Source organism: Bombina bombina, chromosome 2 (assembly GCF_027579735.1).
Source record: "Bombina bombina isolate aBomBom1 chromosome 2, aBomBom1.pri, whole genome shotgun sequence".
Classification (NCBI taxonomy): domain Eukaryota; kingdom Metazoa; phylum Chordata; class Amphibia; order Anura; family Bombinatoridae; genus Bombina; species Bombina bombina.
The window spans coordinates 1,388,069,869-1,388,082,458 of record NC_069500.1 but is presented as its reverse complement, the minus strand read 5'-3'; the positions used below and the strand labels follow the sequence as shown (position 1 = coordinate 1,388,082,458).

The window sequence follows — 12,590 nt, the reverse complement described above, 5'->3', positions numbered from 1 at the left end:
GGTATGTGGATCAGAATTTTCCTTCCAATTATCATTGTTTTTTTTTCAGTAGGTCTGGTCTTCTGGGTCCATGCCAGTCGTGACCTCTTGGTGAGTCGATTATTTCTGAGTTAGTGAGTTCCTCCTGCATAGATGGGAGGGTCTCGAATGTGGTGGTGGGCGGTGGCTCTTGGCAGCAATCCATTCTTTGAGCATGATCTTCCAGAGCGGATGTTCCTTATGATCATCCGTTTGATCTGACTATCCAGAGGTTTTCGAATGTGTGAATCTGAGGAAAGCAGATCGAGTTTCTCAGCTGAGGCCCGCAGGACTAAGTGGACTAAGGGATTACTTCCCGGCCTAGCAAGCTGTAGGCTTGGAGTTTGAATCCTGCTGCGGCAGTTTTCTTAATTCTGAAGAGGTCTATTTTAACCTTCTTCTTTTCGGCTATGTCACTCTTTTTCGAGGATGGCTCAATCCTATCTGGAGTGGGCGTCAGTGAGACTTTTGCTCCATTTTTGCCTGCAAGTTCGTAATCACGGTTTAGAGTCTCGCTGCCATGAGAGTTTCCTTGTTTCAGGGATCTACCGGGTCGGGTTTCTTTGCGTCTTGGGATATTTTCTTCCGGGGCGAATGTGAGGGGTTGCTTGGTCCTAGTGTTTTTTTTCTGAAGGGTTTCGGCCCTTTCCTTCAGCTTGTACCTGGTTCCTCGTCTCCTGTTTTAGGTGTGGAAGACTCCCTCTCTTTTTTCAGGAGGAGCTAGCTTGTCCTGACTCTCTTCTGGATCCCGGAGTATTCTTCTTCCCCTCTAGAATGAGCTGGTGAAGGGCTTGTCTAGCTAGTTCTTGTTCGAAGGGGCAGCCTGCAAGGATAGCCTGTTGGTTAGCTTGGCTGCCTGGCAAGCGGAAGGTTGCAGATGGAGACCAGCTGTGGTTCCTTTCTCTGGTATGTGTTTTCGCAAGCAGTTTTTGCTCTCTGTTTGTGCTCCAGAGGTTCATTGAACTTCCAGGTGTTCAGTTGTTTTTGCTAGAGCACTGCCTGCGGCAGGACCGGCAAGTCAATTCCTTGCACCTTTTGGGGTTGGATTTATCCTTAAGGAGTTGCATCAGGTTACCTTTGTACTATGGCTGGGCGATATGGGGGGGGGAATCGCGATTTTTAAAAAAAAAACCTGCGATTGCGATAGTTTGTACCTGTACAGGAGGTGGTCTTTGAATTCTTATTCAAGGACCTATTTCGCCTGTAAATTGTTTTTCTACGTGTCATAGTTCTGTGTTGCAATTTGCAATACGTTCTTCCTTATTGTGGTCTCCCTTCTAATAAGGTTATCCGACTTTTTTCTCCCTAAGATTGTCATATTCCTTGTCCAAATGGGATGAGGTTCTTCTTTTTTTGGGGAATCTTACCGTGAGGTTTTTTGCTTCTATCAAGAAAGCCTTCGGGAGTTTGGTTTTCTTGCAGGCTGTGGTGCCCTCAGGTTGGGCCGCCTCTTTTTTGTACCCTCCCGTTAGCATTCAGTGTCCTCTGTAGCTTGGGTATAATTTCCCACAAATAATGAATGCAGCTGTGGACTCTCCCTGTATTTTAGAAGGAAAACATAAATTATGACTTACCAGATAATTTCCTTTCCTTCGATACAGGGAGAGTCCACAGCTCCTGCCCATGCTCTCCGGTGGGCGGCCTTAAATTTAAGTTGTTTTCTTCTGGCACCTTTTTCACCCTGATATTTCTCCTACTGTTCCTTGTTCCCTTGGCAGAATGACTGGGGGATGAGGGAAGTGGGGGAGGTATTTAAGCCTTTGGCTGGGGTGTCTTTGCCTCCTCCTGGTGGCCAGGTTCTGTATTCCCACAAGTAATGAATGCAGCTGTGGACTCTCTCTGTATCGAAGGAAAGAAAATGATCTGGTAAGTCATAATTTATGTTTTTTACGTTGTTATACAGTTCCAAGATGGTCGCTTCCCTTGCCACTCACAAGATAAATAAAGACAACTGTGTATGTCTATTGTGGGCTACAACTCCCACCATGCACTACTATTTGGCTAAATATCACTTCCATTTCCTAGTATGCCCAGTTCTGGAGCACTTACGCAGCCCCCATGGGAGAAGAACATGGCCACTGACCACAAGGTACTTTGATTTTGATACCCTTGCTTTAGATAAAATATTTTCAACATTTTTCATATGCATGATAGAACATTTTGAGTACAATTTACCTTCAAACTAGTCTCCTATGTATATGACTAATATATAATATAGTAGGGAGTACCTGCACATGTTTTTACACAAGCTTGCATATCCAGAGCAGACACCTTTTCTTGTCCACAGAACATCTTCTGGTTTAAATATCTTCTCTGATAATCCAAGGAATCCATCAACATCATATGCTAATAAAGAGAGAGAGAAGAACAACAGTTTGCTCCATATGTTGGCTAGGAGAGAATAAGAGGATTTTTTCTTGGCAGAGACGAGATACAGAAGTGGCAGATCTTGTAATGTAACTAATTAATCAAGTATCTAATGAAAGCAGTGAGCATGACTTGATCTGTGATGTTAACATTAACAAACAAATAGGTGCATAGGCTCTTTGCAATAATACCAGCCTGGGCTCCAAAAAAAATAGTGTCTACAAGCACTGCTGTTTTAAAGGAAAATATTGCTAATGGTAATGATACACCTAAATGCAAACACCATGTTGCTTGTAAATACGATTCTTAAATTTTGGGGGTCAAAGTTAGAAACAATTAGTTTTTTTCAATTTTTTACATATTTTTTTATAGTAAATTATATGATATGATAAAAATAATGATATCTTTAGAAAGTCCATTTAATGGCGAGAAAAACTGTATTTAATATGTGTGGGTACAGTAAATGAGTCAATTCTTCTAGGAGGCTGAGACTAGCCTATAAGGTAATTATAATATTGTGTAGTCCCAACAGTGGAACTGAATGGGTAAACTAACAATTCTTTTAGGAGGCTGAGACTAGCCTATAATGTAATTATAATATTGTGTAGTCCCAACAGTGGAACTGAATGGGTAAACTAACAAGTCTCCTAGGAGGCTGGAACTAGCCTATAATGTAATTATAATAATGTGTAGACCCAACAGTGGAACTGAATGGGTTAACTAACAATTCTTCTAGGAGGCTGGAACTAGCCTATAATGTAATTATAATATTGTGTAGTCTCAACATTGGAACTGAATGGGTTAACTAACAATTCTTCTAGGAGGCTGAGACTAGCCTATAATGTAATTATAATATTGTGTAGTCTCAACATTGGAACTGAATGGGTTAACTAACAATTCTTCTAGGAGGCTGAGACTAGCCTATAAGGTAATTATAATATTGTGTAGTCCCAACAGTGGAACTGAATGGGTAAACTAACAATTCTTTTAGGAGGCTGAGACTAGCCTATAATGTAATTATAATATTGTGTAGTCCCAACAGTGGAACTGAATGGGTAAACTAACAAGTCTCCTAGGACGCTGGAACTAGCCTATAATGTTATTATAATATTGTGTAGTCCCAACAGTGGAACTGAATGGGTTAACTAACAATTCTCCTGGGAGGCTGGAACTAGCCTATAATGTAACTATAATATTGTGTAGACCCAACAGTGGAACTGAATGGGTTAACTAACAATTCTTTTAGGAGGCTGGAACTAGCCTATAATGTAATTATAATATTGTGTAGTCCCAACAGTGGAACTGAATGAGTTAACTAATAAGTCTCCTAGGAGGCTGGAACTAGCCTATAATGTAATTATAATAATGTGTAGACCCAACAGTGGAACTGAATGGGTTAACTAACAATTCTTTTAGGAGGCTGGAACTAGCCTATAATGTAATTATAATATCGTGTAGTCTCAACATTGGAACTGAATGGGTTAACTAACAATTCTTCTAGGAGGCTGAGACTAGCCTATAATGTAATTATAATATTGTGCAGTCCCAACAGTGGAACTGAATGGGTTAACTAACAATTCTCCTGGGAGGCTGGAACTAGCCTATAATGTAATTATAATATTGTGTAGTCCCAACAGTGGAACTGAATGGGTTAACTAACAATTCTTTTAGGAGGCTGGAACTAGCCTATAATGTAATTATAATATTGTGTAGTCCCAACAGTGGAACTGAATGGGTTAACTAACAATTCTCCTGGGAGGCTGGAACTAGCCTATAATGTAATTATAATATTGTGTAGTCCCAACAGTGGAACTGAATGAGTTAACTAACAATTCTCCTGGGAGGCTGAGACTAGCCTATAATGTAATTATAATATTGTGTAGTCTCAACAGTGGAACTGAATGGGTTAACTAACAATTCTCCTGGGAGGCTGGGACTAGCCTATAATGTAATTATAATATTGTGTAGACCCAACAGTGGAACTGAATGAGTTAACTAATAATTCTTCTAGGAGGCTGAGACTAGCCTATAATGTAATTATAATATTGTGTAGTCTCAATAGTGGAACTGAATGGGTTAACTAACAATTCTCCTGGGAGGCTGGGACTAGCCTATAATGTAATTATAATATTGTGTAGACCCAACAGTGGATCTGAATGAGTTAACTAATAATTCTTCTAGGAGGCTGAGACTAGCCTATAATGTAATTATAATAATGTGTAGTCCCAACAGTGGAACTGAATGAGTTAACTAACAATTCTCCTGGGAGGCTGGAACTAGCCTATAATGTAATTATAATATTGTGTAGACCCAACAGTGGAACTGAATGAGTTAACTAACAATTCTCCTGGGAGGCTGGGACTAGCCTATAATGTAATTATAATATTGTGTAGACCCAACAGTGGAACTGAATGAGTTAACTAACAATTCTCCTGGGAGGCTGGAACTAGCCTATAATGTAATTATAATATTGTGTAGTCCCAACAGTGGAACTAAATGGGTTAACTAACAATTCTCCTGGGAGGCTGGGACTAGCCTATAATGTAATTATAATATTGTGTAGACCCAACAGTGGAACTGAATGGGTTAACTAACAATTCTCCTGGGAGGCTGGGACTAGCCTATAATGTAATTATAATATTGTGTAGTCCCAACAGTGGAACTGAATGAGTTAACTAACAATTCTCCTGGGAGGCTGGAACTAGCCTATAATGTAATTATAATATTGTGTAGACCCAACAGTGGAACTGAATGAGTTAACTAACAATTCTCCTAGGAGGCTGGAACTAGCCTATAATGTAATTATAATATTGTGTAGTCCCAACAGTGGAACTGAATGAGTTAACTAACAATTCTCCTGGGAGGCTGGAACTAGCCTATAATGTAATTATAATATTGTGTAGTCCCAACAGTGGAACTGAATGAGTTAACTAACAAGTCTCCTAGGAGGCTGGAACTAGCCTATAATGTTATTATAATATTGTGTAGTCCCAACAGTGGAACTGAATGAGTTAACTAACAATTCTCCTGGGAGGCTGGAACTAGCCTATAATGTAATTATAATATTGTGTAGTCCCAACAGTGAAACTGAATGAGTTAACTAACAATTCTCCTGGGAGGCTGGAACTAGCCTATAATGTAATTATAATATTGTGTAGACCCAACAGTGGAACTGAATGAGTTAACTAACAATTCTCCTGGGAGGCTGGAACTAGCCTATAATGTAATTATAATATTGTGTAGTCCCAACAGTGGAACTGAATGGGTTAACTAACAATTCTTTTAGGAGGCTGGAACTAGCCTATAATGTAATTATAATATTGTGTAGTCTCAACATTGGAACTGAATGGGTTAACTAACAATTCTCCTGGGAGGCTGGGACTAGCCTATAATGTAATTATAATATTGTGTAGACCCAACAGTGGAACTGAATGGGTTAACTAACAATTCTCCTGGGAGGCTGGGACTAGCCTATAATGTAATTATAATATTGTGTAGACCCAACAGTGGAACTGAATGGGTTAACTAACAATTCTCCTGGGAGGCTGGGACTAGCCTATAATGTAATTATAATATTGTGTAGACCCAACAGTGGAACTGAATGGGTTAACTAACAATTCTCCTGGGAGGCTGGGACTAGCCTATAATGTAATTATAATATTGTGTAGTCCCAACAGTGGAACTGAATGAGTTAACTAACAATTCTCCTGGGAGGCTGGGACTAATGAGAAGCAGAAGTTGTCAGGCTGTGCACAAGGTGCTGTGCAGGGCAGTCATTATTGATGATGCTCTATAAAGCACTTGTTTCATTTGTCTCTCTTGCATGGGATCGGCTGCATCTTCTCTCACCAGTACCATCTGCCTGGGCTAATTGTCAGGTAACACTTTCAGTACTAGTACTCAGGGCTGTATAATTTGTGACACTGCTCAGCCGATATTTCATTCAATACTGTAAATACAACAGTCAGGAAGAATCAACTTCTTTATATGTAAAATAGTAATATAGTTTCATTTTTATTGCTTCCTTTTTTTCTGCAATTTAACTCTAAAAACTGTCGGCTAGATTACGAGTCTTGCGTTATGAGTAGAAAAGCAGCGTTAAGCCTCATAACGCTGCTTTGTTACTACCGCTGCTATTACGAGTCTTGTAGGTACAGCTGTCCCGCACACTTTTTTGGCCGTACCGCAAATGAACTTTTTTCAATGGGACTTCCATAGCGCCGGTATTACAAGCTTTATTTAGGCCAAAAAGTGAGCGGGACAGCCTATCCCGCAAGATTTGTAACGCATTCTAAAGTCAGTAATTATGAGTTTTACACTACAAAGCCGTAGCATAAAACTCATAACTAAAGTGCTAAAAAGTACACTAACACCTATAAACTACCTATTAACCCCTAAACCGAGGCCCTCCCACATCGCAAACGCTAAAAGAAAATGATTAACCCCTAATCTGCCGCTCCCGACATCGCCGCCACTAGAATAAACATATTAACCCCTAAACCGCCGCACTCCTGCCTCGCAAACACTAGTTAAATATTATTAACCCCTAATCTGCTGTCCCTAACATTGCCGCCACCGACCTACATTTATTAACCCCTAATCTGCCACCCCCAACATCGCCGCCACTAAACTAAATTTATTAACCACTAAACCTAAGTCTAACCCTAACACCCCCTAACTTAAATATAATTAAAATAAATCTAACTAAAAATTCCTATCATTAACTAAATAATTCCTATTTAAAACTAAATACTTACCTGTAAAATAAACCCTAAGCTAGCTACAATATAACTAATAGTTACATTGTAGCTAGTTTAGGGTTAATTTTTATTTTACAGGCAAGTTTGTATTTATTTTAACTAGGTAGACTAGTTACTAAATAGTTATTAACTATTTACTAACTACCTATCTAAAATAAATACAGATTTACCTGTAAAATAAAACCTAACCTGAGTCACACTAACACCTAACCTTACAGTACAATTAAATAAATTACATAAATTAAATACAATTAACTAAATTAAATACAAATACCTAAATTACAAAACCCCCCCACTAAATTACACAAAATAAAAAACAAATTACAAGATATTTAAACTAATTACACCTAATCAAAATAAAAAAGCCCCCCCCCCCCCAAATATAAAAAAACCCCTAGCCTAAACTAAACTACCAATAGCCCTTAAAAGGGCCTTTTGCAGGGCATTGCCCCAAAGAAATCAGCTCTTTTACATGAAAAAAATATACAAACAACCCCCCCAACAGTAAAACCCACCACCCACACAACCAACCTCCCAAATAAAACCCTAACTAAAAAAACCTAATCTCCCCATTGCCCTGAAAAGGGCATTTGTATGGGCATTGCCCTTAAAAGGGCATTTAGCTCTATTGCGGCCCAAACCTTAAACTAAAAATAAAACCCACCAAATAAACCCTTAAAAAAACCTAACACTAACCCCTGAAGATCCACTTACAGTTTTGAAGAGCCGACATCCATCCTCAACGAAGCCGGTAGAAGTTCTATCAGCCAATCGGAATCTAAGGGACACCATCTTGGATGACGTCACTTAAAGAAACATTCATTCGGGAAGAAGACTTCGTTGGAAGAGGATGCTCCACGCCGGATGTCTTGAAGATGGACCCGCACCGCGCCGGATGGATGAAGATAGAATATGCCGTCTGGATGAAGACTTCTGCCCATCTGGAGGACCACTTCTTCCGGCTTGCCACTTCGTTGAGGACCTCTCCCGGCTTCGTTGAGGATGGATGTCGGCTCTTCAAAACTGTAAGTGGATCTTCAGGGGTTAGTGTTAGGTTTTTTTAAGGGTTTACTGGGTGGGTTTTATTTTTAGGTTAGGGTTTGTATTTTTTTTTTTCAGGTAAAAGAGCTGATTTCTTTGGGGCAATGCCCCGCAAAAGGCCCTTTTAAGGGCTATTGATAGTTTAGGCTAGGGTTTTTTTTTTGTGGGGGCTTTTTTTATTTTGATAGGGCTATTAGATTAGGTGTAATTAGATTAAATATCTTGTAATTAGTTTTTTATTTTGTGTAATTTAGCGTTTGATTTTTTTGTAATTTAGGTATTTGTGTTTAATTTAGTTAATTGTATTTAATTTAGGTAATTTATTTAATTGTACTGTAAGGTTAGGTGTTAGTGTAACTCAGGTTATGTTTTATTTTACAGGTAAATTTGTATTTATTTTAGCTAGGTAGTTAGTAAATAGTTAATAACTATTTAATAACTATTGTACCTAGTTAAAATAAATACAAACTTGCCTGTAAAATAAAAATAAACCCTAAGTTAGCTACAATGTAACTATTAGTTATATTGTAGCTAGCATAGGGTTTATTTTATAGGTAAGTATTTAGTTTTAAATAGGAATTATTTAGTTATTTATAGTAGGTTTTATTTAGACTTATTTTAATTATAATTAGGGGTGTTAGGGTTAGACTTAGATTTAGGGGTTAATAAATTTAGTATAGTGGCGGCGACGTTGGGGGCGGCAGATTAGGGGTTAATAAATGAAGGTAGGTGGCGGCGATGTTAGGGACAGCAGATTAGGGGTTAATAATATTTAACTAGTGTTTGCGATGCGGGATTGCAGCGGTTTTGGGGTTTATATGTTTATTATAGTGGCGGCGACGTTGGGGTGGCAGATTAGGGGTTAATAAGTGTAGGTAGGTTGCGGCGACATTGCGGGCGGCAGATTAGGGGTTAATAAATATAAATATACTGTAGGTGTCGGCGATGTCCGGAGCGGCAGATTAGGGGTTAATAAATATAATGTAGGTGTCGACGATGTCAGGGGCAGATTAGGGGTTAATAAGTGTAAGATTAGGGGTGTTTAGACTCAGGGTTCATGTTAGGGTGTTAGGTGAAAACATAAATTTAGTTTCCCCATAGGAATCAATAGGGCTGCATTACTGAGCTTTACGCTGCTTTATTGCAGGTGTTAGACTTTTTTTCAGCCGGCTCTCCCCACTGATGTCTATGGGGAAATCGTGCACGAGCACGTATAACCAGCTCACCGCTGACTTAAGCAGCGCTGGTATTGGAGTGCGGTATGGAGCTCAATTTTGCTCTACGCTCACTTCTTGCCTTTTAACGCAGGGTTTATAAAAACCTGTAATACCAGCGCTGTAGGGAGGTGAGCGGTGACAATAACGTGCAAGTTAGCAACGCACCCCTTATAACGCAAAACTCGTAATTTAGCCGTATGGGTTTTAAAAGGACATAAAATCCAAAATTTGTCTTTCATGATTCAGATAGAACATAACATTTTTAAAAACTTTCTGATTTACTTCTATTATCAAATTTTCTTATTTTTCTTGTTATCTTTTGTTGAAAAGCAGGAAGGTAAGTTCAGGCATATGCACGTGTCTGCAGCACTATATGGTAGCAGTTTTGACAGAGTGTTATACATCAGCAAGAGCACTAGATGGTAGCACTATTTGCTATCATGTAGTGCTCCAGATAATGCATGTTACCTATCTAGGTATCTCTTCAACAAAGAATAACATGAGAAGAATGCAAATTTAATAATAGAAGTTAATTGGAAACTTTTTAAAATTGTGTTTTCCATCTGAATTATGTAAGAAAAAAATTAGGTTTCATATCCCCTTAAAAACCCCACAGGAATAGGAATTCCATACTCCAGATTTCCCAAGCTCAACCCTACTACATTATACACAGTAATTGCGTGATCCCTATAGTAGGTCATTTATATCACTCCCTAACTGGCTTTAGTGGAGGCGATATGAGGCTTTTAAAATGGTGTGTCTAGCGAATGAGAAACATACACCTAGATTACGAGTTTTGCGTTAGAGGCTGTGCGGTGCTAACGAGCAGTTTATGCTCACTGCTCACTTACAGACAGCGCTGGTATTACGGGTTTTTACAAACCAGACAAGAAGTGAGCGTTGAGCAAAATTTTGCTCATTACCGCACTCCAATACCAGTGCTGCTTACGTTAGCGGTGACCTGGTGTAACGTGCTCGTGCACGATTTCCCCATAGGAATCAACGGGGAGAGCCGTCTTAAAAATGTCTTACACCTGCAGCGTAAAACTCCCTAACGCAGCCCCATTGATTTCTATGGGGAAATAAATTTTATGTCTACACCTAACACCCTAACATGAACCCTGAGTCTAAACACCCCTAATCTTACACTTATTAACCCCTAATCTGCCGCTCCCGACATCGCCGACACCTACATTATAATTATTAATCCCTAATCTGCCGCTCTGGACACCGCCGCCACCTACATTATACTTATGGACCCCTAATCTGCTGCCCCCAACATCGTAGACACCTACATTATATTTATTAACCCCTAATCTGCCGCTCCCCCAATATCGCCGCAACCTACCTATACTTTTCAACCCCTAATCTGCCGCCCCCAATGTCGCCGCCACTATCATAAACATATTAACCCCTAAATGTCGCACTCCCGCCTCGCAAACATTAGTTAAATATTATTAACCCCTAATCTGCTGGCCCTAACATCGCCGACACCTACCTACATTTATTAACCCATAATCTGCAACCCTCAATGTCGCTGCCACTATATTAAAGTTATTAACCCCTAAACCTAAGTCTAACCCTAAACCTAACACCCCCTAACTTAAATATAATTAAAAGAAATCGAAATAAAAATTCCTATCATTAAAGGGACACTGTACCCAAATTTTTTCTTTTGTAATTCAGAAAGAGCATGCAATTTTAACCCCTTAATGACCACAGCACTTTTCCATTTTCTGTCCGTTTGGGACCAAGGCTATTTTTACATTTTTGCGGTGTTTGTGTTTAGCTGTAATTTTACTCTTACTCATTTACTGTACCCACACATAATATATACCGTTTTTCTCGCCATTAAATGGACTTTCGAAAGATACCATTATTTTCATCATATCTTATAATTTACTATAAAAAAAATGATAAAATATGAGGAAAAATGGAAAAAAACACACTTTTTCTAACTTTGACCCCCAAAATCTGTTACATATCTAAAACCACCAAAAAACACCTATGCTAAATAGTTTCTAAATTTTGTCCTGAGTTTAGAAATACCCAATGTTTACATGTGCTTTGCTTTTTTTGCAAGTTATAGGGCAATAAATACAAGTAGCACTTTGCCATTTCCAAACCATTTTTTTCCAAAATTAGCGCTAGTTACACTAGAACACTGATATCTTTCAGGAATCTCTGAATATCCATTGACATGTATATATTTTTTTTTAGTAGACATCCCAAAGTATTGATCTAGGCCAATTTTGGTATATTTCATACCACCATTTCACCGCCAAATGCGATCAAATACAAAAAATCGTTCACTTTTTCACAAATTTTTTCACAAACTTTCGATTTCTCACTGAAATTATTTACAAACAACTTGTGCAATTATGGCATAAATGGTTGTAAATTCTTCTCTGGGATCCCCTTTGTTCAGAAATAGCACACATATATGGCTTTGGCGTTGCTTTTTGGTAATTAGAAGGCCGCTAAATGCCACTGCGCACCACAAGTGTATCATGCCCAGCAGTTAAGGGGTTAATTAGGGAGCTTTTAGGGAGCTTGTAGGGTTAATTTTAGCTTTAGTGTAGTGTAGTAGACAACCCCAAGTATTGATCTAGGCACATTTTGGTATATTTCATGCCACCATTTCACCGCCAAATGCGATCAAATTAAAAAAAAACGTAAAATTTTTCACAATTTTAGGTTTCTCACTGAAATCATTTACAAACAGCTTGTGCAATTATGGCACAAATGGTTGTAAATGCTTGTCTGGGATCCCCTTTGTTCAGAAATAGCAGACATATATGACTTTGGCGTTGCTTTCTGGTAATTAGAAGGCCACTAAATCCTGTTGCGCCTCACACGTGTATTATGGCTAGCAGTGAAAGGGTTAATTAGGGAGTTTGTAGTGAGCTTGCAGGGTTAATTTTAGCTTTAGTGTAGAGATCAGCCTCCCATCTGACACATCCCACCCCCTGATCCCTCCCAAACAGCTCCCTTCCCTCCCCCACCCCACAATTGTCCCCGCCATCTTAAGTACTGGCAGAAAGTCTGCCAGTACTAAAATAAAAGGGTTTTAAAAAAAATGAATTTTTTTTAGCATATTTACATATGCTACTGTGTAGGATCCCCCCCTTAGCCCCCAACCTCCCTGATCCCCCCCAAAACCGCTCTCTAACCCTCCCCTCTGCCT

General features: G+C 39.1%; 1 protein-coding gene across 4 annotated transcripts in view; it reads right to left on the bottom strand.

Annotated features, from left to right (window-relative positions):
• LOC128650397 (kyphoscoliosis peptidase-like) overlaps positions 1 to 12,590 on the bottom strand; it is a 155,120-nt gene that overhangs the window by 44,726 nt on the left and 97,804 nt on the right. For all 4 annotated transcript variants that reach the window (XM_053704316.1, XM_053704317.1, XM_053704319.1 and 1 more), the window contains one exon: positions 2,247 to 2,364. In XM_053704316.1, coding sequence (XP_053560291.1) covers positions 2,247 to 2,364 — 118 coding nt within the window. The remainder of the gene's footprint in view (positions 1 to 2,246; positions 2,365 to 12,590) is intronic.